Source organism: Cherax quadricarinatus, chromosome 1, assembly GCF_038502225.1.
Source record: "Cherax quadricarinatus isolate ZL_2023a chromosome 1, ASM3850222v1, whole genome shotgun sequence".
Classification (NCBI taxonomy): Eukaryota; Metazoa; Arthropoda; class Malacostraca; order Decapoda; family Parastacidae; genus Cherax; species Cherax quadricarinatus.
This window is the reverse complement of record NC_091292.1, coordinates 16,757,882-16,785,616: the sequence shown is the minus strand read 5'-3', so window position 1 is coordinate 16,785,616 and position 27,735 is coordinate 16,757,882. Positions and strand designations below refer to the sequence as shown.

General features: G+C 43.2%; 1 protein-coding gene across 4 annotated transcripts in view; it reads right to left on the bottom strand.

The window, feature by feature from the left end:
* The window catches only part of Hgsnat (Heparan-alpha-glucosaminide N-acetyltransferase), a 77,136-nt gene that overhangs the window by 44,333 nt on the left and 5,068 nt on the right, over positions 1-27,735 (bottom strand). For 2 of the 4 annotated variants that reach the window (XM_070099101.1, XM_070099199.1), the window contains exons 2-3: positions 10,230-10,399; positions 8,084-8,211 (exon numbers count right to left, since the gene is read on the bottom strand). In XM_070099101.1, coding sequence (XP_069955202.1) covers positions 8,084-8,211; positions 10,230-10,379 — 278 coding nt within the window. In that variant the 5' untranslated portion in view covers positions 10,380-10,399. The remainder of the gene's footprint in view (positions 1-8,083; positions 8,212-10,229; positions 10,400-27,735) is intronic. The other 2 variants (XM_070099140.1, XM_070099232.1) reach the window with 1 other exon arrangement.

The window sequence follows — 27,735 nt, the reverse complement described above, 5'->3', positions numbered from 1 at the left end:
CTTGCCAATTTAAATCTAGTTATACTCTTGATCTTGTCAACAATCTATACCAGACCCTAGTGCAATTGCAAGTACCATTTCAATTTGTATTTTTATATTATAAGTTTATATTATAATTCCTACTCTAAGATTGTTTTCATATCTTAGTGACTATATTGTGTGTGCAATTAGTGTATATTTCAATTATATTATTGTTCAAGGCCCGTAACTATCTTTTGCTAACTAGTACCAACTACCTCATATATTTTTTTTTTCTACTTTTTTTATTCTTTTGCTACCTTAACTTGTATATTTTATCTTGTCAATTTAAATCTAGTTATACTCTAATTCTTGTAAACAACTTATATAAGACCTTAGAGCAAATACAATTGAGAGTCTTGTGCCTTTTTTATACCATTAGATTAAACTCAGTTGTACTATAGCTCATTCTAGCTCAATACATAGTCAATACCAAATTCATTATATTAGACCATAGTGTAATTACTAGTGAGAGCCTAGTGCTATTTTTAATTTGTATTTTTATATTATTAGATTAAACCTAGTTGTACTATAGCTCATTCTAGCTTAATACATAGACTATATCAAAGTCATTACATTAGACATTAGTGCAATTACAAGTGAGAGTCTTGTGCTATTTTTAATTTGTATTTTTATATTATTAGTTTATACCTAGTTGTACTTTAGCTCATTCCAGCACAACACACAGACAACACCAACTTCATTATGTGTATTAGTGACTGTACTCTACATGACCAAAATGCTTTAGCTATATACTTGTCCAAACTTCCCACCACTACAGATATCAGTACTAAAACTCAACACACAACTCAGGATATAAATAACCATAATTTAAACCTAGAAGATGATTGATCACATTGACCCTGATCTAAACCTCCATAATCTGACACACAATCAAAACCTATTGGAAAGTAACTCCCTTTACTACACAGCATCACAAGCCAGCATTATCCTAAACAATGATAAAAGTCTATCAGTACTTAACTACAACATCAGGTCCTTAAGCAAACACTATGATGACCTCCTGGCACTCCTTGAATCACTAAAGACACCCTTCTCCTGCATTATTCTTACTGAGACCTGGCTTAAACAGGACACAATAGATATCTACCCTCTACCAGGATACACAGCAATCCACAACTGCAGACCATACCAAGTTGGGGGTGGTATTGCAATCTATTACTCTAACCAATTATCTTGTATTAGCACCAATTGCTTTAGTGATGAATATGGAGAATACATTTTTGCTAATTTTACTGTAAAAAACCTTAAGACGCCTTTAACAATCGGTGCCATTTACCGGATACCCCACACAAACATCCCAAACTTCAGTGAGAAATTAAAGGCACTAATAACAAACAGACAAATGAATAAGCACCACATTCTCTTAGCTGGAGACTTCAACATCAACCTTGGCCTACTAGATGATCAGCCTGTAACTGATTTCATCAACAATATGAACAACACATTTCTCATACCAACAATAACTAAACCAACCAGGCTCACTGAAACAAGTGCAACTATAATAGACCACATATGGACCAATATACTAGCCCCCCTTAAATCAGGGATAATCACAGATAACATTACAGACCACTACCCTACCTTCCTCTTGACAAACATTAGTAAACCACCACTTGAATACAACAAAGTCTCATTTAGACTCCATGATGAGGCCTCAATAAGGAAGTTCACAGCTGACCTAGAGACTGTTGACTGGCCTACAGAATTCTCCAAGGCCAATGGTACTGATGACTGGACAGACATTTTTCTTAACAAATTACTTAGACTATACAACAAACATTGTCCTATAAAAACGAAACAGATCACAAACAAACGGCTTGGTTGCCCATGGCTAACCAGCACCATTCTGAAATCCATTGATAAGAAACACCAATATGAAAAGCAATAAAGACAGGGCTTAATACACAAAGATATTCTTAAACACTATTCATCAGTCCTCACCAAAGTAATAAAGAAAGCCAAACAACTATACTACTCCAGTAGATTCACTGACACAAGAGGAGATATAAAAAAGACCTGGAAAACACTCTCTCAGATTCTAGGGACCCACAAACTGAAAAAAAAAACAAGAATATTGTCCTAACTAAACCTAATGAAACACCACTGCAACCCACTGACACAGCTAACAAGATAAACGACTTCTTCTCAACCATAGGTTCTAATCTCGCCAATAAAATCCCACGTACCAATGCCCATGCCGGGGACTACCTAGATGGGAATTTCCCAAATTCCTTCTATCTTGCTCCAACTGAGCCCACGGAAGTCACCGAGATTATAAAGTCACTTAAAAATAACTCAGGGAATCTGTCTCATGTCCCACCATTATTGTACAAGAGAGTGGCCCATGTCCTCTCGCATATTATCTCATTACTTTTTAACAAGTCACTAGAAACTAGCACCTTCCCGAAATTACTCAAGACGGCAAGGGTTACACCAATACATAAAGGTGGTGACCCTACAGATTTAAACAACTATAGGCCAATATCAAACTTACCATTGCTATCCAAAATCTTTCAGAAACTCGTGCACAGGAGACTGTATTCATTTATAACAGCACAAAACATACTCAACCCCTGCCAATTTGGATTCAGGAAAAATAAAAACACTAACGATGCAATCATAAAAATGCTAGATCTGTTTTACACAGCATTGGAAAATAAGGAATATCCACTAGGAATTTTTATTGACCTAAGAAAAGCTTTTGACACAGTAGACCATGGCATCCTACTCCACAAACTTGACCATTATGGTATAAGAGGCCATGCGCTTGCATATTTCAAATCTTACCTTACTAATAGGTATCAGTATGTCACCATTAAAGGCACAGCATCAACAACACAGCCACTTGATACTGGAGTTCCGCAGGGAAGTGTCCTTGGTCCCCTGCTCTTCCTCATATACATCAATGATCTTCCAAACGTATCTCGACACCTGAACCCCATTCTCTTTGCTGACGACACGACTTATGTCATCTCTCACCCTAATCTTGCCACCCTCAACACCTGGAGTTACCTGGAGAGAGTTCCGGGGGTCAACGCCCCCGCGGCCTGGTCTGTGACCAGGCCTCCTGGTGGATCAGAGCCTGATCAACCAGGCTGTTGCTGCTGGCTGCACGCAAACCAACGTACGAGCCACAGCCCGGCTGATCCGGAACTGACTTTAGGTGCTTGTCCAGTGCCAGCTTGAAGACTGCCAGGGGTCTGTTGGTAATCCCCCTTATGTGTGCTGGGAGGCAGTTGAACAGTCTCGGGCCCCTGACACTTATTGTATGGTCTCTTAACGTGCTAGTGACACCCCTGCTTTTCATTGGGGGGATGGTGCATCGTCTGCCAAGTCTTTTGCTTTCGTAGTGAGTGATTTTCGTGTGCAAGTTCGGTACTAGTCCCTCTAGGATTTTCCAGGTGTATATAATCATGTATCTCTCCCTCCTGCGTTCCAGGGAATACAGGTTTAGGAACCTCAAGCGCTCCCAATAATTGAGGTGTTTTATCTCCGTTATGCGCGCCGTGAAAGTTCTCTGTACATTTTCTAGGTCGGCAATTTCACCTGCCTTGAAAGGTGCTGTTAGTGTGCAGCAATATTCCAGCCTAGATAGAACAAGTGACTTGAAGAGTGTCATCATGGGCTTGGCCTCCCTAGTTTTGAAGGTTCTCATTATCCATCCTGTCATTTTTCTAGCAGATGCGATTGATACAATGTTATGGTCCTTGAAGGTGAGATCCTCCGACATGATCACTCCCAGGTCTTTGACGTTGGTGTTTCGCTCTATTTTGTGGCCAGAATTTGTTTTGTACTTTGATGAAGATTTAATTTCCTCATGTTTACCATATCTGAGTAATTGAAATTTCTCATCGTTGAACTTCATATTGTTTTCTGCAGCCCACTGAAAGATTTGGTTGATGTCCGCCTGGAGCTTTGCAGTGTCTGCAATGGAAGACACTGTCATGCAGATTCGGGTGTCATCTGCAAAGGAAGACACGGTGCTGTGGCTGACATCCTTGTCTATGTCGGATATGAGGATGAGGAACAAGATGGGAGCTAGTACTGTGCCTTGTGGAACAGAGCTTTTCACCGTAGCTGCCTCGGACTTTACTCTGTTGACGACTACTCTCTGTGTTCTGTTAGTGAGGAAATTATAGATCCATCGACCGACTTTTCCTGTTATTCCTTTAGCACGCATTTTGTGCGCTATTACGCCATGGTCACACTTGTCGAAGGCTTTTGCAAAGTCTGTATATATTACATCTGCATTCTTTTTGTCTTCTAGTGCATTTAGGACCTTGTCGTAGTGATCCAATAGTTGAGACAGACAGGAGCGACCTGTTCTAAACCCATGTTGCCCTGGGTTGTGTAACTGATGGGTTTCTAGATGGGTGGTGATCTTGCTTCTTAGGACCCTTTCAAAGATTTTTATGATATGGGATGTTAGTGCTATTGGTCTGTAGTTCTTTGCTGTTGCTTTACTGCCCCCTTTGTGGAGTGGGGCTATGTCTGTTGTTTTTAGTAACTGTGGGACGACCCCCGTGTCCATGCTCCCTCTCCATAGGATGGAAAAGGCTCGTGATAGGGGCTTCTTGCAGTTCTTGATGAACACAGAGTTCCATGAGTCTGGCCCTGGGGCAGAGTGCATGGGCATGTCATTTATCGCCTGTTCGAAGTCATTTGGCGTCAGGATAACATCGGATAGGCTTGTGTTAATCAAATTTTGTGGCTCTCTCATAAAAAAATCATTTTGATCTTCGACTCTCAGTCTGGTTAGCGGCTTGCTAAAAACTGAGTCATATTGGGACTTGAGTAGCTCACTCATTTCCTTGCTGTCATCTGTGTAGGACCCATCTTGTTTAAGTAGGGGCCCAATACTGGACGTTGTTCTCGATTTTGATTTGGCATAGGAGAAGAAATACTTTGGGTTTCTTTCGATTTCATTTATGGCTTTTAGTTCTTCCCGCGATTCCTGACTCCTAAAGGATTCTTTTAGCTTAAGTTCGATGCTTGCTATTTCTCTGACCAGTGTCTCCCTACGCATTTCAGATATATTGACCTCTTTTAGCCGCTCTGTTATTCTTTTCCGTCGCCTGTAAAGGGAGCGCCTGTCTCTTTCTGTTTTACATCTACTTCTCCTTTTTCTTAGAGGAATAAGCCTTGTGCATACATCGAGTGCCACCGAGTTAATCTGTTCTAGGCATAAGTTGGGGTCTGTGTTGCTTAGTCTATCTTCCCAGCTTATATCGGTTAGAACTTGGTTTACTTGGTCCCACTTTATGTTTTTGTTATTGAAGTTGAATTTGGTGAAAGCTCCCATTGTTAATGAGGAGCTGATCAAAATATCGACTTGGATGACAGCCAATAAACTTACGCTTAACGTTGACAAAACCTACTACATTATGTTTGGTAGCAGAGCAGGAGATGCGCAAATTAACATTAAGATCGACAACACTCTAATTGCCAGGTATAATGAGGGCAAATTCCTAGGCCTATACATCGACAACAACCTGAACTTCAGCACCCATATCCAACACATAACCAAAAAAGTATCCAAAACGGTTGGGATCCTCTCCAAGATACGATACTACGTGCCGCAAACTGTCCTTCTCACACTATACCACTCACTTATATATCCATACCTCACCTATGCTATCTGTGCTTGGGGTTCAACTGCAGCAACACACCTAAAGCCAATAATAACCCAACAAAAAGCCACAGTAAGAATAATCACTAAATCCCATCCGTGGCAACACCTTCCCGCCCCACTCTTCATAGATCTAAACTTACTCCCTGTTCAGTACATCCACACTTACTACTGTGCAATCTACATCTACAGGACCCTAAATTCCAATATTAACCTTGACCTAAAACGCTTTCTTGATAGTTGTGACAGAACCCACAGGCATAACACCAGACACAAACATCTCTATGACATTAGCCGTGTCCGACTAAACCTTTACAAAAATTCAATTTATGTCAAAGGCCCTAAAATCTGGAACACCCTACCTGAAAATTCCAAAACTGCAGACACATTCATCACCTTCAAAACTACCATCAGAAAACATCTTATCTCCCTGATACACCCTGTCAACTAATAATACGAATACCACCTGGTGGTTCACACTTACACTCACTCACCCATTTGACCATAAACAGAAATATCAATCTCAATCTCAAAATAATGAATCTTAACTAGTCATAAGTTGGCCTGTGATACTCCAATACTGAAACTATGTATAGTTCCAAAACAAAAGGCATTCACATTGCTAAACTCACAACTAGTATTTAGTCACTTAGCCATAATACCAACTTACCTCATAATTTTGTAATATTTTAAACTTAAGATTTAAGTCTGCCCGAAATGCCTAGCCATGCTAGGTGTTTTAGTGGTACACTCTGTAATTATTATTTTACTACATGTAAACCACACAATAACCAAATTCTGTAAACTCAGCATTGTAATCCTTATAGAGAATAAACTTTGAATTGAATTGAATTTGAACTTACCAGATATTCTCTGGTGGTCACTTGATGTAGCTGGATCACTCATAACCTATCCAATTACAACATACCTAACTGGCCAGTATCACTCTGCTATAACTAGAAGGGTTACTTAACTGTGGGTGATTGATACTCCTTATTTCCTCCATTCACCATCTCATTTCGGTGTCCTGCTACACCGACACGGTTCTTATTCCAGCAGGACGAGGTATCCCTCGGTTTGTCCTGGTTTAGAAGTCGTGACTCCATAAAGCCTTCACTATCCTCGGGACAGGAACAACGAGGTAAACATGTGCACACACACTCTGGGAATGGCAGTTCATATCGCTTCAACGATTCCTTAACTTAGTGTTATTATCACTGATTACATTACGATTTACAAGATGGTTTAATGTCTCATAATTATTATACACATTGGAGGCCACTCCATTAAGATTTGAGACCGATGAGTGATGATTAAACCAAGGGTAATTTTCCCCGGGACACAGTCCATGGCGACGCGCCAGTCACCACCGGTCCTACCCTTATTCACTCATTTTACCACTCTATTATGGTGGTCCCGTAAATCACGTTCCCTCACTCTCCACCAGGAACAGTTACGACACTTCCTATTATAAAATGAGGCCTATATTAATCCTTAGGCCGTCGTGAACGCCAATTTCCTGGTTCCATGCTTTCCCAGCCTCCTCACTACATTCAAAACACTGCCGCCTCTCCCATGCCCCAAGTCGACCTCTACCCCCGCACATCCGCGCATGCGCAAAGGGAACTCTTGGTTCTATCTTATTTTCAAATACATTTTTGACCCATATCGACACATTAAACACCTATTCGGCACTATAGCTTCGGAAAATTAAAATATTTTCCACAAATACCATGACTGGAACAATATCATGGCTGGAACAATATCATGCCTCTAACAATACCATGACTGGAACAATATCATGGCTGGAACAATATCATGCCTTTAACAATACCATGACTGGAACAATATCATGCCTCTAACAATACCATGACTGGAACAATATCATGTCTCTAACAATACCATGACTGGAACAATATCATGCCTCTAACAATACCATGACTGGAACAATATCATGCCTCTAACAATACCATGTCTGGAACAATACCATGGCCGGAACAATACGATGTACTGATGTGCTCTAGGCCATTTTGCGACTTGATAATGACGCAGGATGAACCTAAGTGACCAATGTTTGTAGAAGTAATGATATTCTTGAGATTATATCTACATTGTACTGTGTAGATTAACCATGGGGAAATTAATATAGTACATGAAATAACTAATATTTTTGAAGATGTGATTACTCCCAGTGAGACATGACAGAAACTCGTTGTGGCAGATTCAGATTTCAAATCTTTGCATATACAAAATATAAATTAGTGAGGATGAGCTGCAACTGCACTAAACTAGCCGCTCAGGATGCATAAATAAGTCGTGTAGCTTTCATTACCAATTTGTTAACTGGTTGTGAATATTGAGCAAGGTTGTTACTGTACCCGAAGTTACACCAATACTGAAAATAGAACTTACTCGTCTCCCGGGAGGAAATAAGGTTGAGTGAGTGTAGTGAGGAGGAAGGTCCAGGGATGGTGCGTGGAGAGACTTAGATTGTTGGTGCCACCACCACCTTCCACCACCAGCTGGGGCTGTAGAGGACACTAACACACCAACCATCAGTATTTCTCACTGTCAATCAACCTGTTTCACATTATTCATCTAGTTTATCTGCGGTGTTGTTTAATCTCACAATACTATTTATTCTCAATTGTCCGTCAATACAATTTCAATGGACGGCAGAGTGCTGGCGAATATGGGTAATACAAGGACTGAGCAGAGGCCCATAGTTCCATCCCTGGTACGGGTTGAAACATAAGGACGTGTTTCCTTCAGACACCTGTTGTCCATGTTCACCTATCAGTAAAATAGGTAACTGGGTGTTTGTCAACTAGTGTGGGTCGCATACTGGGGACAAAACTGATCTAATTTGCCCGAAATGCTTTGTATAATAAGGGACTTTCTGTATAGTAGTATGTCATTGATGTCAGCTAGGACTGTATACCTTGTACATGTACTTGTAGAAATAAAGATTTTTACTATTATTATTATTATTATTATTATTATTATTATTATTATTATTATTATTATTATTATTATTATTATTACTATTATTATTATAGTAAGAATTTAGTAAAACAAAGTTTGGCTCAAAAAAGAGCTACATCCAGTTATGACTAATACTGTCTCAATAATACTGTGTCTAATACTGTCTTAATAAAAACTGACTCTGCTCTGTCCTTGGATTATCAATGTTCAAAACAGTGTTTGGGTTAGTGTGAGGCTGACGCTCATCCAGCAAGTGACCTCGCCATGTTGAACTCCCACTAGTTAAGTAAGTAAGTAAGTAAGTTTATTCAGGTATACACAAATGCAGTTACATAGAATTATCATACATAGCAGCATATGTGCAGAGAACCTGGGATAACCCAAAAAAGTCAGACAGAGTGACTTATTTCCATTGGGGTCCTTTTACCTTATTATTATAATATAAAGGTTATAATATTTTCTTATTATTCTACAATGAAGATAACATCTCATTATCATACTAAAAAGTCTATCTACTACACGAGGGTCATTAAGACTATCTACAATACGAGGGTCATTACTAGGAATAAGGTAAAATTTACACGTATGTTAGCTAAAAAATAGAAAATCATTCCCCTCCCTTTCTGTAGCTACATTCATCAGACACCTTTTGGCACTCTTCTTGAACTGGTTCATGCTATGACTGGCTTTGACATGTGCGGGTAGTCTGTTCCATTCCTTTATTGCTGTACAATAAAAGGTGTTTGAAGCCTGGCCACTGACTGTGGGTACTACAAAGTTGTGCTCTCTCCCCCTATTACTATGATTGCTTTGGTTCCCAACCTTGACAAAATTGACAGCAAGATATTCTGGACACTGTTCGTGAGCAATTTTATAAACATGATTTAGCTTCAGTTGTTTTACTGTCTTCAACATTCAGCATATCCAACTGCTGTAATTCATCCTGGCCTACATGTTCTCTTGGTCCCAGCCCCAGGATGAATCTTACGATTTTGTTCTGGGTGATTTGCAGTCTATCTTTCAGTTTTTTTTGTCAAGGCAGAGTACCATGAAGAGCAAGCGTAATCCATATGGCATTGTATAAGGGCTAGACATAGGATCCTGCGAGCCTCAGTTGATTCGTTAATGGCGTTATTATCACTTTTTTATGACATTAACATCTTTAAAGATGTCTTATTATATAATTTGTCCTTCCTTTTCCCGGATACACAGGTATGCTGATTAAATGTTAAACATATATTTATGTTTGTACACCCGTATATTCACAAGTAGCAAACATGAGATAACAGTAGAGTGATAGTGTAGCTGCTAAACTGTGGTCACCTCCTGATTAATACTGATGGTGAAGACCTGAGTGTATTGGTCCTTCATGGAAAGAAAGTGCCTTCATGCTGGTGAAATACTCATAATCCAAGAAATTTGATCTACCCTCCCTTTGCTTGGATCAAACATGAATAGCTCCTATTGTGGGACGCTTAAAGATTTAGCGCTTCCCCATGATTATAATACGTGTATGGAGAGACCCTCCCCAAATTTTATGATATACAGAATAGTGAAGTATTTGTAGACTCACTCCGTAGCAGTTGTGACTGAGGGTGTAAAGAGTGAGGTTGGTAGGGTACTGGGAGTCCACCTTGAGGTAAGCCTCGTCCACACCAAGCTCTCGCAGGTCAAACCCCATAAATTCGTTCACGCCCGGGTCCTCCACGAACGACGACCCCATCTTCTAAACCTTTCTGAAACCTCAAGACAGTTGGTCAGTATAGATAGGTTTTCAGTCAGCGGAGAAGGATTGCAACTCCAGTGTCAGTAATAAGTATCTATAGGCTATGTATTATAAGTGTAACAACCAATATGACAGATGGTAGGTGTGTACGCTGTAAAACCTTCATATTCGTATTTAACCACACTTGGGTGTGAGTGGTCAGTTAGAAGTTGAACTTTGTAGAAGCAGGATCTCGGCTTGGCATACGAAGATATCCAGAGCATATATCTCTCTTTCCGGTCTTCCACACTCCCCCATTTCATCCACAACACTAGCATTGCTCAATGACCCAATCCACACGGGTGGGGTCAATGAGCAGAGAATTAGGATTGCTTCACTACAAGCAATCCTAATCCTAATTTTTATTATGGAATGAGGGAATATTTAAAAGAGAAGTTTGGTAATTTTCTTACACACCCCATTATTCACACACACACACACACACACACACACGCGCACACACACACACACACACACACACACACACACACACACACACACACACACAGCTGAGTCTCGGGGCCAGGAGCTGAGTCTCGACCCCTGCAACCACAATTAGGTGAGTACACACACGGAGCAGGGAGAGAGGGCCTAGGAGCGACCAGTGAAGAGGCGGGGCCAGGAGCTGTGAATCGATCCCTCTAACCACAATTAGGTGAATACACACACACAAACACACAAAAAACACTTATATGTTTGTATGGATCCAAGCCTTCGTAACTTTAAATCCTCTGATGTATATGGACTTACTAATAAAGTATTTCACAACGTTTAGAAACACCTCTGCTGGTAACAACGTTACCAGATATTTGTTAGTCTCTCCTTTGTATCTCGCCCTTTTCTTCATATCAAGACTATATGAAAATATCTTACCAAGACAGGACTCGTAGCAATAGATTCAACTTGGAAAAATTTAGATTTAGATTTATAAACGATAGAGGGGAATACTGGTTTGGCAATATTGTTGTAGATAACTAGAACAAGCTCCCAGGTAACATCGCTGAGGCAAGAATTTTGAGTAGCTGTAAAATATAGGTTGGACGGGTTAATGAGTTGGTGTGGATGAGTGTTAAATAGACCTACCTAGCATGGGCCAGTAGGGCTACTGCAGTAATCCTTCATTCTTGTGTGTACTTAAAGCTGCTACTTTAAAATTTTCTGTACGGCTGTTCATTCTAGTTACTGTGATACACTTGACATTATGAATAAATATTATGAAGTTAATTCATAAGGTCACCATTCTAGACCTAGTCGCTCCGACTACTAGAACTAGTCTCTCCGATTACTAGACCTAATTCAGACCATTCTAAACCTAGTCGTGCAGACCACTCCAGACCTAGTCGTTAATTAAAACTAACGAAACCTGGTGGATACGACCACACCGACAGGTCAGATGAAAGTTAAAAGCCGCGTGCGATATTGTATCTGCATATCTGAAAAAAAGACAGTCTTTAAGAGCCATAACACAGATCTCGACACTCCGACTGCCTGTCCTACTAGGGAGATTAGATTTTAGATTTTGCCACCGAAGTGGCTACTTTATTGTGCACCCCATATCCATCCTGTGGACGGTAGCGCGAGAGCATATGGATTCACAAAAGGCCTAGGAACTAGGCCCCAAAGGGTTAACAGGAATACATATGGATTTATATCTACATATCTATAGTTCACTTATCTGTTGCAAGCAAATTTAGGAAATTTGCTTAGTATATCTGGTATCTTATTTTTATTAATAAGATATCTTGACATGTCACATAGGTTATTATACTGTCTATCTCTGTATTCTTCAATAAGTGGACAATTAAGCACATAGTGTTCAAGACAGTGACCATATGCCTGATCACATAATTTACATTTAGTTTGATCATCATCTGTGTGTCTCCCAAACTGCCAGAAGTACTTGTAACCAAGCCTAAGCCTGGCCACTACAACATCAGTCAGTCTGTTCACACTGCAAGTTGCTCCATAAACATACTTATCTACGTTCATGTTATCATAGTGGGTTATAGATCTACTCAGGCTTCTAACTGCATTCCTATAACAATCATTTTCATTATTTACTTCTCTCCTAATATTATTCCTAATCCTAGACACAGTTATACCAAAGTTATATTCTACATTCTCCTTCTGGGTACTCTTCTTGGCTAACATATCAACTTTATCATGAAGGACTAATCCAATGTGTGATGGGATCCATAGCAATTGTACATTAATTCCTTTGTCCCTAATTTTTGAGTATCTATACCTGGCTTCTCCAATGAGCATGTTGTTGGAGTCATTATATGAGTCAAGAGCCTTCAATGATGACATAGAATCAGTAATGATGATAGAGTCAAGCTCAGTGTCATAGGTTAGCTTTAGCGCCATTAGGATTGCAAACAATTCAGTTTGCAGTGTTGACGCCCAGTTGTTAATTCTTATGCCTAACTCAACAAATTTATTATCGTTCTTAACTAGGGAGATACTTCGTCATAAGAGATAAAACGAGTGGTGCTAGCATTGAGGTGCAGGGAATCACAGCATACATAAATTGAGCATACAACCGTTACCTCTACTAAACAGGAAATAAACTTTTCCATAGAAGTGTAGGGGAAAGTTAGCGTAGGCCTAGCTGCTGTGTTAATAATAAAACAATGATCCCAGTATAGCGCAGTGAAAAGTGTATTTTGAAAGAATACAGTGTATATCCTTGGGATAAACAGTGTACAGCACTACATAAAAGGAATTTAAATAACAATAATAGTAATAATAATAATAGTAATAATAATAATAATAATAATAATAATAATAATAATAATAATAATAATAATAATAATAATAATAATAATAATAATAAAAATAATAGTGAAGTGTGGCAGTGTGGGTAAGTCCTGCCTGGCTCACACCCACCCTACACCCACCACCCACCCTACACCACCACCCACATACTGCAAACTTGGTTCGTATAAATACATCTTGCATATTACTGGCACCAGCAAGAGAAAGGTGAAGTGGAAATCAGTTTTCTTCCGTGGCATACAGAGTGTAGTAGGATACAGACAGGATGTCAGCACAGCATATCTGTGGGACATGTAAAAAAATCCTTGGAAGGAAATCCAGAATCACATGCAATCTATGCTCTTCCAAACACCATATCTCTTGTACTAGACTAAATACAGCCTCAAAAAATGACCTCGAACTAGCAAGGTGCTTCTGGTTGTGCAATAAAGATGTAGAACTTTGGGCAGGTATCAGAAAGGTACTAAGGAGAGTAATAAATGATAAAAATACTCAAGAAAACAAGGATGACCTCTTGGATAGTCTACCAAAAATATATAAAACATGGGAGCAAGAGATAGTGTATCAAAAAATGCAGAATGCCCATACCACAACAGATGACTCGAAGCTATCTAGTCACCCACACAGTGCTAAGCCAGACCCATCCCCCAGTCATAGTACTAATACCCACAGTGCTGGTGCTGGCCCAGGCTCCCCCAGTCATAGCACTAATATCCACAGTGCTGGTGCTGGCCCAGGCTCAGCCCCCAGCCCCAGTGCTGACTCAGACCCAGCCCCCAGCCTTACTGCCAGCCCAGACTCTACTAGGGACCCTACCACAACCACCACTAAAACCGTAAATATACAACCATCATTGCACAAGACCATGGCCCACAGTACAGATGTTGGAGAGGAGTCTCCTCCTTCTTCCTCTACTGGGGAAAGTAGATGGAATCCAGGACGGGGTGGCCCTGGCTTGGATACTGAGGATTATAGTGCAGTCCCAGAACCTGCAGAAATTGACAACACACCTCCCAACAATTCTCAACCAAAGGTGAATTTGTGCAAATATTATGCTTGGGGCATCTGTAAGCATGGAATATCAGGAAAAAAAATGGGACATGCAACTTTGAGCATCCCAAAAAATGTAGCGACCTCCTGTCTGAAGGAGTGTGTCGTTCTTCTTCCTGTACTTTCTTTCACCCAAAAATATGTCACTCCTCGGTCCTCCAGAAGCAGTGTTACAACATCGACTGCCCTGCATACCATCTAAAAGAGACCAGGAGGCACAGACCCCACAAGACAAACAATAGTAGCTACGACAACCCAACTCCAGATGATTTTTTAGTGGCAGGAAACGGAAAAAGAAAATGGAAGGAAATAACAAAAATAGTCCACCATCTTGGAGCCTTGTTGGACTGGAGGTGCAGCCAGTGGCCACCCATGGCCCTCCAGAATTACAACTACTGATGCCAATAACAAAATCCCCCCAACAAACACAGAATACAACCCGTTCATATTTGCTAATATACAGGGCCTTAAGCCATCCACCAACAACAAAATACCTTTAATCAGTGGACTTCTAGAGGAGTCTAATGCAATGTTTGCAGCCTTCACAGACTCACACAAAAGATCACTTTGACAGTGAAATATGGATAAGTGGCTACAACCTTTTTAGATGCGACAGAAAGAACAGGCAACAAGGGGGGGTTGGCCTGTATGTCAAAGAGTCCCTCATCTGCATGGAGTTGCTGAACACCACAAATGAGGTAGTTGAAGTTCTATCAATAAAGATCGAGAACCAAAACCTAGTCATTGTGGTTGTATATAAGCCACCAGATGCAACCTCACAACAGTTCAAGCAACAGCTACTGAAAATTGATTACTGTTTGGAAAAACCTTCCAGCTCCATCCCCAAACATCTTACTGCTTGGTGATTTCAACCTAAGGCATACAAAATGGAAGAATGTAGCAAATAATGTTATAGCTGAAACAGTCCCCGGAGGTAGCATAGATGAAAGGTCACACACACATGAGCTACTAAGTCTCTGCGAAAAACACACCTTGAGCCAGCAAATAGTGGAGCCAACAAGACTAGAAAACACACTTGACCTTATCTTCACAAATAATGAGGACCTGATAAGAGACATAAGAATATCAAAGACAACTAATTCCATTCACAACCTAATCGAAGTCCAGACGTACATGCACAGGGGTCCTGATCAGCAGAATGCATGTACCTGTGAAGGTGTCTTCACAAAATACAACTTCAATAACAAGAACATCAACTGTGACCAGGTAAACCATGTCCTAAACGAAACATGTTGGGAAGATGTCTTAAATGACATGGATCCAAACCAGTGCCTTGAAAGGATCAACTTCCTGGCAGCCGAAGCATGTTCTAGGCATATTCCTCTAAGAAAGAAGAAGAGCAGGAGTAAACTGGAGAGAGAAAGACGCTCCCTCTACAGAAGACGACGAAGAGTCACTGAGCTCCTCAGGAGTGCTAGAATATCTGATACACGAAAGGAGGCGCTGACCAGGGAAGTGGAAACTATCGAACTTAAGTTAAATGTCTCTTACAAGAACCAGGAGAGACAGGAGGAGCTTAAAGCTATTAGTAAAATTGAAAGAAATTCAAAATATTTCTTTTCATATGCCAAAAACAAGGCAAATACCACATCTAGTAACGGGCCCTTACTCAGACAGGATGGGACTTAAACAGATGACAACAAGGAAATGAGTGAAATATTGAAATCCCAGTATGACTGTGTTTAGTGAACCACTAATCGGTCTGAGGATCGACGATCCAAATGATTTCTTCATGAATGAGCCTCAAAACTCCATAAATGTATGCCAGATTTCCGACATTACCCTAACTCCGATAGATTTCGAAAAAGCCATTGACAACATGCCTATGCACTCAGCCCTGGGCCCAGACTCGTGGAACTCTGTTTTCATTAAGAACTGCAAGAAACCCCTCTCGCGTGCCCTAAGTACACTATGGAGGAGGAGCTTGGACATGGGTGAAATTCCACAGTCACTTAAAACAACGGATATAGCCCCACTCCATAAAGGTGGCAGCAAAGCATTAGCTAAGAACTATAGACCAATAGCTCTGACGTCCCACATCATAAAAATCTTTGAAAGAGTGCTAAGAAGCAGGATTGCAAATCACCTGGATTCCCAAAATCTGCACAATCCAGGGCAACATGGGTTCAGGGCAGGTCGCAACTGCCTCTCACAACTACTGGATAACTATGATATGGCCTTGGATGCACTGGAAGAAAATCAGAATGCAGATGTAATATACACAGACTTTGCAAAAGCATTTGACAAATGCGATCATGGCGTAATAGCCCATAAAATACGTGCTAAAGGAATAACTGGGAAAGTGGGGAGATGGATCTTCAACTTCCTAACAAATCGAACACAAAGAGTAGTGGTCAACAGAGTTAAATCGGAGGCTGCCATAGTGAAGAGCTCTGTTCCACAAGGCACAGTACTCGCCCCCATCTTATTCCTTATCCTCATATCAGACATAGACAGAGATATACATCACAGCACCGTATCATCCTTTGCGGATGATACTAGAATCTGCATGAGGCTGTCATCTGCTGAGGACGCGGTTAACCTCCAAGAAGATATAAACAAAGTTTTCCAGTGGGCAACGGTAAACAATATGATGTTCAATGAGGACAAATTCCAACTACTCCGTTATGGAAAACTGGAGGAGATAATAACTAGAACAGAGTATACTACAGACTCTGGCCATACAATAGAGCGGAAAAATAATGTAAGGGACCTGGGAGTAGTAATGTCTGAGGATCTCACTTTCAAGGATCACAACAGTGCCACGATCGCACGTGCAAAGAAAATGATAGGATGGATAATGAGAACGCTCAAAACGAGAGATACCAAGCCAATGATGATCCTTTTCAAATCACTTGTTCTCTCTAGGCTGGAATACTGCTGTATATAAACATCTCCATTCAAAGCAGGTGAAATCGCAGATCTAGAGAGTGTACAGAGATCCTTTACTGCACGTATAAGTTCTGTCAAGCACCTTAACTACTGGGAACGCTTGGAAGCACTTGACTTGTACTCGTTGGAACGCAGGAGGGAGAGATATATCATAATCTACACTTGGAAAATCTTGGAAGGAATGGTCCCAAATCTGCACACAGAAATCACTCCCTACGAAAGTAAAAGACTGGGCAGGCGATGCAAAATGCCCCCAATAAAAAGTAGGGGCGCCATTGGTACACTAAGGGAAAACACCATAAGTGTCCGGGGCCCAAGACTGTTCAACAGCCTCCCATCAAGCATTAGGGGAATTACCAATAAACCCCTGGCTGCCTTCAAGAGAGAGCTGGACAGATACTTAAAGTCAGTGCCGGATCAGCCGGGCTGTGGCTCGTACGTTGGACTGCGTGCGGCCAGCAGTAACAGCCTAATTGATCAGCCCCTGATCCATCGGGAGGCCTGGTCATGGACCGGGCCGCGGGGGCGTTGATCCCCGGAATAACCTCCAGGTAACCTCCAGGTATCCGACTGTCTACCCTACCAGGGAGATACTTCATCCGACTGTCTACCCTACCAGGGAGATACTTCATCCGACTGTCTACTCTACCAGGGAGATACTTCATCCAACTGTCTACCCTACCAGGGAGATACTTCATCCGACTGTCTACCCTACCAGGGAGATACTTCATCCGACTGTCTACCCTACCAGGGAGATACTTCATCCGACTGTCTACCCTACCAGGGAGATACTTCATCCGACTGTCTACCCTACCAGGGAGATACTTCATCCGACTGTCTACCCTACCAGGGAGATACTTCATCCGACTGTCTACCCTACCAGGGAGATACTTCATCCGACTGTCTACCCTACCAGGGAGATACTTCATCCGACTGTCTACCCTACCAGGGAGATACTTCATCCGACTGTCTACCCTACCAGGGAGATACTTCATCCGACTGTCTACCCTACCAGGGAGATACTTCATCTGACTGTCTACCCTACCAGGGAGATACTTCATCCGACTGTCTACCCTACCAGGGAGATACTTCATCTGACTGTCTACCCTACCAGGGAGATACTTCATCTGACTGTCTACCCTACCAGGGAGATACTTCATCCGACTGTCTACCCTACCAGGGAGATACTTCATCCGACTGTCTACCCTACCAGGGAGATACTTCATCTGACTGTCTACCCTACCAGGGAGATACTTCATCTGACTGTCTACCCTACCAGGGAGATACTTCATCCGACTGTCTACCCTACCAGGGAGATACTTCATCCGACTGTCTACTCTACCAGGGAGATACTTCATCCGACTGTCTACTCTACCAGGGAGATACTTCATCTGACTGTCTACTCTACCAGGGAGATACTTCATCCGACTGTCTACCCTACCAGGGAGATACTTCATCCGACTGTCTACTCTACCAGGGAGATACTTCATCCGACTGTCTACTCTACCAGGGAGATACTTCATCCGACTGTCTACTCTACCAGGGAGATACTTCATCCGACTGTCTACCCTACCTACTATCCACATCTGACTGTCTGTCTACTCTACCAGGAGATACGTCTGTCTACTATGACTGTCTACTCTACCAGATGTCTACGTCATGAGATACTTCATCCGACTGAAGAGTTCTTCATCCAAGATATTCAAGCTGCCTTCCCATTTCTTATATGCCTTAGGAGCTAAAATTGTGATTCTTACTTTTTTTTTTTTTTTTTTTTTTTGAGATTCCCCATGAAATTGACATGCAATTATCTACGCAAAATATAGAGTAAGATAGATGAGCCAGGATGCATACACCGAGGTTTATTTCGCTCAGGTTATATTGACCGAAAGTTTAATCTTTATTTTAGGGATTAATTCTTGACTGGTGATGAACAGGTGACATGCAGCCTTAATGACCCACTGAGTAGTCGATCGACTTTAAGCTCAATCAACCAACTACAGGTGAAAGCAGCCTTGTAAGGCAGCCTGAAACAGCAATACCAAAAAGGAAATGATAAATGTGGGATATTTTTTTTTAAGATTCCTTAGGTAAGTGATTATTATTATTACATTAAAAAAAAAAAGCACAAACTCCATCTGGGTGATATAGTGCTGCTGAGATAACAGTGAAGGCTGTGCCCGCCCAGTTACGAAAATGATTGGAGGGCCCTGTGGCCTGGCTGGCAAAGCTCTCGCTTCACACGCGAAGGGCCCGGGTTCGATTCCCGGCTGGAAACATTTCGACGCGTTTCCTTAAACTTGTTGTCCTGTTCACCTAACAGCAAACAGCTACCACCTGGGTGTTAGTCCACTGATTTGGGTCGCATCCTGGGGGACAAAAATGAGAATCCCAACGGCAATAAGACAGACAGTCCCTTAATGACGCACTGCCTATCTTGGGGTATCCTGAGTGGCTAACCCTCCAGGGTTAAAAATTCGAACGAAATCTTATCTTATCCCATCTGACGGAATACCCATTAACCTGACTGGCCGACCGATACTCATGTCATTACAGAGACGCTACTGACATGAAAAATAATGAAAACTAGGATGAAAGGGAAGAAGGTTGAAATGAGGCGTTGTCAGAGATAATCTTAAATAATTTAGTGAAAATGAATAGCTAAGAAAAATGAACTTGAAAATTATAATAACCCGACAACTACAGGTAGCGTTACTATTATATTCAAGACACCGTTAAATCCGTATGAATCATACAGTTAAGAAGACTTATTTTCCTCCACTTACTGATATTTTAAGCATAAACAATGCTTAAATAAAACTGCATTGATTTATTTCCCTCCTATTTAGTGTATTTTATGCAGTGATATATGTACTTAAGTATTATGTTCGTACTTATCAGAAAAAATATAAAGTGATCCGGGAGAGTGACTTTGGTATGTACTAACCTATTTGTTCCTGGCTCTTCTATCATTCGTTCCTAGCTTCGTGTGTCCTTAAATACCTCTTCTTAAAACTATGTATGGAGCCTGCCTCCACTTTCTGACCACCCTGATACTAAAGAAATACTTCCTGACATGCCTGTGACTGAACTGTCTAACTTCTGTGCCCTCATGTACCCATTTCTCGCCTCGATACAATTACTGTATGCTCTTATGAACAGGTTAATTGCGTAAGCGAGAGAGGTGACAATGTGTGGCCTTGACGAGCACTTAAACCCTGAGCGAGAACCATAACACTCCTGTAAGCCGTCAAGGATATATACACAGAGACGTGTATACCTGTCATTGTATATATGCTAGAGTCTATTTTCATTCCTAGTTTAGCGATAATGTTATGATAAAACTGCTTTTACCAAACTGAGGAAAAAAACTGCCTCATCGAGGGAGTGTTACTATTTACTGTTAAACTTGCCCGAAATGCTCTGCATAACCATGGGTTTTCAACATGCGCTCAAGTGTTACCTATTTCTGTATAAACAATGTATCATGGGTGTCAGCCTGGGCTGGGAGACTGAAGTGTCAGCCTGGGCTGGGAGACTGAAGTGTGTCAGCCTGGGCTGGGAGACTGAAGTGTGTCAGCCTGGGCTGGGAGACTGAAGTGTGTCAGCCTGGGCTGGGAGACTGAAGTGTGTCAGCCTGGGCTGGGAGACTGAAGTGTCAGCCTGGGCTGGGAGACTGAAGTGTGTCAGCCTGGGCTGGGAGACTGAAGTGTGTCAGCCTGGGCTGGGAGACTGAAGTGTCAGCCTAGGCTGGGAGACTGAAGTGTGTCAGCCTGGGCTGGGAGACTGAAGTGTGTCAGCCTGGGCTGGGAGACTGAAGTGTCAGCCTGGGCTGGGAGACTGAAGTGTGTCAGCCTGGGCTGGGGGACTGAAGTGTGTCAGCCTGGGCTGGGAGACTGAAGTGTCAGCCTAGGCTGGGAGACTGAAGTGTGTCAGCCTGGGCTGGGAGACTGAAGTGTGTCAGCCTGGGCTGGGAGACTGAAGTGTGTCAGCCTGGCCTGGGAGACTGAAGTGTGTCAGCCTGGGCTGGGAGACTGAAGTGTGTCAGCCTGGGCTGGGAGACTGAAGTGTGTCAGCCTGGGCTGGGAGACTGAAGTGTGTCAGCCTGGGCTGGGAGACTGAAGTGTGTCAGCCTGGGCTGGGAGACTGAAGTGTGTCAGCCTGGGCTGGGAGACTGAAGTGTCAGCCTAGGCTGGGAGACTGAAGTGTGTCAGCCTGGGCTGGGAGACTGAAGTGTGTCAGCCTGGGCTGGGAGACTGAAGTGTGTCAGCCTGGCCTGGGAGACTGAAGTGTGTCAGCCTGGGCTGGGAGACTGAAGTGTGTCAGCCTGGGCTGGGAGACTGAAGTGTGTCAGCCTGGGCTGGGAGACTGAAGTGTGTCAGCCTGGGCTGGGAGACTGAAGTGTGTCAGCCTGGGCTGGGAGACTGAAGTGTGTCAGCCTGGGCTGGGAGACTGAAGTGTGTCAGCCTGGGCTGGGAGACTGAAGTGTGTCAGCCTGGGCTGGGAGACTGAAGTGTCAGCCTGGGCTGGGAGACTGAAGTGTCAGCCTGGGCTGGGAGACTGAAGTGTCAGCCTGGGCTGGGAGACTGAAGTGTCAGCCTGGGCTGGGAGACTGAAGTGTCAGCCTGGGCTGGGAGACTGAAGTGTCAGCCTGGGCTGGGAGACTGTAGTGTCAGCCTGGGCTGGGAGACTGTAGTGTCAGCCTGGGCTGGGAGACTGACTCCCACTATGGGTTCAGTAGCTACTCGGGGTAAAACGTTTCATCTCAGTAAAATTCAAGTTATTGTTACTTGGGAATTAACATCTCCCAGGATGGCTGACTCCACACGGCGGCTGACTCTACACGGCGGCTGACTCCACACGGCTTCATTACCAGTGTAGGTGGCGATAATGGTTTATTCATCATGAAGTAACAGTGTCTCCTGACACGGGTCTTGACCAGATGATAACCAGTTTAGTGGTTAACCATCCCTGACTTACCCCGGGTAAGTTTTACATCACAATTGAAAAATCACCACATAGTTGAACAAACCATGGAACGGGTGGAGTTTGAACCCACGGCGAATGAGCCGTAAAATTCTAGGCCAGTGTATATCCTACGATATTGATACCCTCATGGATGTCCAGGGAGTAATGCTCTTATGGATATCAACTTGTTACCCTAACAAAATGCTATACCCAGTCTCTGGAATCATTACGTTCCTCTGTATTTGTTTCCAATATCGCCCACACGATGGGTATGGAATGCATAATGAAATTATCAAATCATGAACCAGGGGCACCAGATGGAAGTGACCTCGGGGCACGGTTAGTTAGTTTAATATGTTTATTATGCACCCCATACCCATCCTGTGGGCGGTAGTCAAAAGATTACAGAGGTACATAATTGGTCCAGGGACTGGACTCCAAAGTTTTGATAGCTGAGCAAGTTACGGAGGTAATGAACTCACAATTTACAAAGGTAATGAACTCACAATTTACAAAGGTAATGAACTCCAGGTAGGTCTGGTCACAATCATGACAAGTTACAAAGGTATTTACAGATTACAGAGGTACGTAATGGGTCCAGGGACTGGGCCCCCAAAGTTTTGATAGCTGAACTAGGTACAAAGGTAATGAGCTCACAAGTTACAAAGGTAATGAATTCTGTAGAATGGTTACTTACGTTTATACATGGCTACAATCATGAACAAATTATAGTGTAATGAGCAATTCACACTTCCACACCCGGTCACAACTGTAATGAGTTATTGGTGTAAATATTGATTGTTGAGTCACACACATACACACACACACACACACACACACACACACACACACACACACAGGGAAAGGGAGAGATCCGTGTTTGTCTATGGGCTAGACGAAGCTAAAGGGGAAACTTATGATGAAAGAAAGCAGGAGGAGAAAAAAGCGATTGAAGACATCATGAAGGTGATAGGCGAGGGGGACATGACCCAGGTGGCAAATTTTCGGAGAATTGGGTGGTTCACAAAGAAAAGGAATCGGCCTCTCAAAGTAATTTTCAAGGCAGAATCAACCCGAACCATGATCCTGCAGGAGAAAGCACGGCTGAGAGGCAAGCAGGAGTTCCGGAGTGTGTACCTCGACCGAGACAGAACACAGGACGAAAGGAAGACAATGAAAGAGAGAGTTCAAAAACGAAAGGAGAAATGGGAGGAAATGAAAAAGGAGAGCAGAATGACCCAGGATCAAATGGAAGGACAAGCGCACCCCCCAGAAACACCTGCAGAAGGACTCTAGCCACGACACCCCCAAGGCAACTGAACAATCCAAACCAACCATCACACACCGATCCCTCTGTTTCCACCCCCCGCACCACAGTTACAGTATTAGAACAGAAGTTGAAGGTTTGGTACACAAATGCAGATGGATTAACGAATAAACATGAGGAATGGCAAGAAAGAATCAATGAGAAGTCCCCAGACATCATAGCAGTTACAGAAACAAAACTCATGGAGACAATAACAGATGCAATCTTCCCACCAGGATACCAGATCATGAGGAAAGATAGAAGGGGCAGGGGGGGAGGTGGGGTTGCTCTGCTCGTAAAAAACAGATGGAAATTCGAGAAAATGGAAGGAATAGATGAGACGGGAGAAAGAGACTACATAGCAGGTACACTTCAGTCTGGGGAACACAAAGTGGTCATTGCAGTGATGTATAATCCACCACAGAACTGCAGGAGGCCAAGAGAGGAATATGAAGAGAGCAACAGAGCAATGGTGGACACACTTGCTGAGGTGGCAAGAAGAGCTCACTCCAGCAGAGCAAAGTTGCTGGTTATGGGGGATTTCAACCACAGGGAGATTGACTGGGAAAACCTGGAGCCACATGGGGGTCCCGAAACATGGAGAGCCAGGATGTTGGACGTGGTGCTGGAAAACCTCATGCACCAACATGTTAAGGACACTACCAGAGTGAGAGGGGAGGATGAACCAGCAAGATTGGACCTTGTGTTCACCCTGGGCAGCTCAGACATTGAGGACATCAAGTATGAGAGTCCCCTAGGAGCTAGCGACCACGTGGCTCTGTGCTTTGAATACATAGTAGAGCTGCAAGTGGAGAGAATAACAGGAGTAGAATGGGAAAAGCCTGACTATAAAAGAGGGGACTACATAGGGTTGAAGAACTTCCTGCGGGAGGTCCAGTGGGACAGAGAACTGGCAGGAAAGCCAGTAAATGAAATGATGGAATATGTAGCAACAAAATGCAAGGAGGCAGTGGAAAGGTTCATTCCCAAGGGCAACAGTAACAACGGGAAGACCAGAACAAGCCCCTGGTTCACCCGACGGTGTAAGGAGGCAAAAACAAAGTGCAATAGAGAATGGAAAAAGTACAGAAGGCAGAGAACACACGAAAATAGGGAGATCAGTCGCAGAGCCAGGAATGAGTACGCACAGGTAAGGAGGGAGGCCCAGCGACAGTATGAAAATGACATAGCATCGAGAATCAAGACAGACCCGAAACTGTTGTATAGCCACATCAGGAGGAAGACAACAGTCAAAGACCAGGTGATCAGATTAAGGACAGAAGGTGGAGAACTCACAAGAAATGATCAGGAGGTATGTGAGGAGCTGAACAGGAGATTTAAGGAAGTTTTTACAGTAGAGACAGGAAGGGCTGTGGGAAGACAGAACAGAAGGGAACATCAAGAGGGAATATACCAACAAGTGTTGGATGACATACGAACAACTGAGGAGGAGGTGAAGAAGCTCTTAAGTGACCTTGACACCTCAAAGGCGATGGGACCGGACAACATCTTCCCATGGGTCCTTAGAGAAGGAGCAGAGATGCTGTGTGTGCCTCTAACCACAATCTTCAACACATCCCTTGAAACTGGGCAACTACCTGAGAAATGGAAGACAGCTAACGTAGTCCCCATATTTAAGAAAGGAAACAGAAACGAGGCACTAAACTACAGACCTGTGTCTCTGACATGTATTGTGTGCAAAGTCATGGAGAAGATTATCAGGAGGAGAGTGGTCGAACACCTGGAAAGGAACAAGATTATAAATGAAAACCAGCATGGGTTCATGGAAGGCAAATCTTGTATCACAAACCTCCTGGAGTTTTATGACAAGGTAACAGAAGTAAGACATGAGAGAGAGGGTTGGGTAGATTGCGTTTTCCTAGACTGCAGGAAGGCCTTTGACACAGTTCCCCACAAGAGATTAGTGCAGAAGCTGGAGGATCAGGCACACGTAAAAGGAAGGGCATTGCAATGGATAAGGGAATACCTGACAGGGAGGCAGCAACGAGTCATGGTACGTGAAAAGGTATCACAGTGGGCGCCTGTTACGAGCGGGGTCCCACAGGGGTCAGTTCTAGGACCAGTGCTATTTTTGATATATGTGAACGACATGATGGAAGGAATAGACTCTGAAGTGTCCCTGTTCGCAGATGACGTGAAGTTGATGAGAAGAATTAAATCGGACGAGGATGAGGCAGGACTGCAAAGAGACCTGGAGAGGCTGGACATGTGGTCCAGTAACTGGCTTCTCGAATTCAATCCAGCCAAATGCAAAGTCATGAAGATTGGGGAGGGGCAAAGAAGACCGCAGACAGAGTATAGGCTAGGTGGACAAAGACTACAGACCTCACTCAGGGAGAAAGACCTTGGGGTGACCATAACACCGAGCACATCACCGGAGGCACACATCAACCAAATAACCGCTGCAGCATACGGGCGCCTGGCAAACCTGAGAATAGCGTTCCGATACCTTAATAAGGAATCGTTCAAGACACTGTACACTGTGTATGTTAGGCCCATACTGGAGTATGCAGCACCAGTCTGGAACCCACACCTGGTCAAGCACGTCAAGAAGTTAGAGAAAGTACAAAGGTTTGCAACAAGGCTAGTCCCAGAGCTCAAGGGAATGTCGTACGAGGAAAGGTTAAGGGAAATCGGACTGACGACACTGGAGGACAGAAGGGTCAGGGGAGACATGATAACGACATACAAGATACTGCGGGGAATAGACAAGGTGGACAGAGATAGGATGTTCCAGAGAGGGGACACAGGGACAAGGGGTCACAACTGGAAGCTGAAGACTCAGACGAGTCACAGGGACGTTAGGAAGTATTTCTTCAGTCATAGAGTTGTCAGCAAGTGGAATAGCCTAGCAAGTGAAGTAGTGGAGGCAGGAACCATACATAGTAAAACTATGTATAGAGGTATGACAAAGCTCAGGAAGCAGAGAGAGAGAGGATCCAGTAGCGATCAGTGAAGAGGCGGGGCCAGGAGCTGAGTCTCGACCCCTGCAACCACAATTAGGTGAGTACAATTAGGTGAGTACACACACACACACACACACACACACACACACACACACACACACACACACATACACACACACACACACACACACAAACACGCACGCAACCACAAATAGGTGAGTACACACCCAGACACACAGACACACACACACACACACACACACACACACACACACACACACACACAACCACAAATAGGTGAGTACACACACAGGCACACACAGACAGACAGACACACACACACACACACACACACACACACACACACACACACACACACACACACACACACACACACACACACACACACACAGAAGGCCACAGACAGAGTATAGGCTAGGTGGCCAAAGACTGCAAACCTCACTCAAGGAGAAAGATCTTGGGGTGAGTATAACACCGAGCATGTCTCCGGAAGCACACATCAATCAGATAACTGCTGCAGCATATGGGCGCCTGGCAAACCTGAGAACAGCATTCCGATACCTTAGTAAGGAATCATTCAAGACACTGTACACCGTGTATGTCAGGCCCATACTGGAGTATGCAGCACCTGTTTGGAACCCGCACTTGATAAAGCACGTCAAGAAACTAGAGAAAGTACAAAGGTTTGCGACAAGGTTAGTTCCAGAGCTAAGGGGAATGTCCTATGAAGAAAGATTAAGGGAAATCGGCCTGACGACACTGGAGGACAGGAGGGTCAGGGGAGACATGATAACGACATATAAAATACTGCGTGGAATAGACAAGGTGGACAAAGACAGGATGTTCCAGGGAGGGGACACAGAAACAAGAGGCCACAATTGGAAGTTGAAGACACAAATGAGTCAGAGAGATAGTAGGAAGTATTTCTTCAGTCATAGAGTTGTAAGGCAGTGGAATAGCCTAGAAAATGACGTAGTGGAGGCAGGAACCATACACAGTTTTAAGACGAGGTTTGATAAAGCTCATGGAGCGGGGAGAGAGAGGACCTAGTAGCAACCGGTGAAGAGGCGGGGCCAGGAGCTAGGACTCGACCCCTGCAACCACAAATAGGTGAGTACAAATAGGTGAGTACACACACACACACACACACACACACACACACACACACACACACACACACACACACACACACACACACGCACGCAACCACAAATTGGTGAGTACACACACAGACAGTCACACACACACACACACACACACACACACACACACACACACTTTAGTTTAATATCTTTATGCACCCCATACCCATCCTGTGGGCGGTAGTCAAAAGATTACAAAGGTACATAAT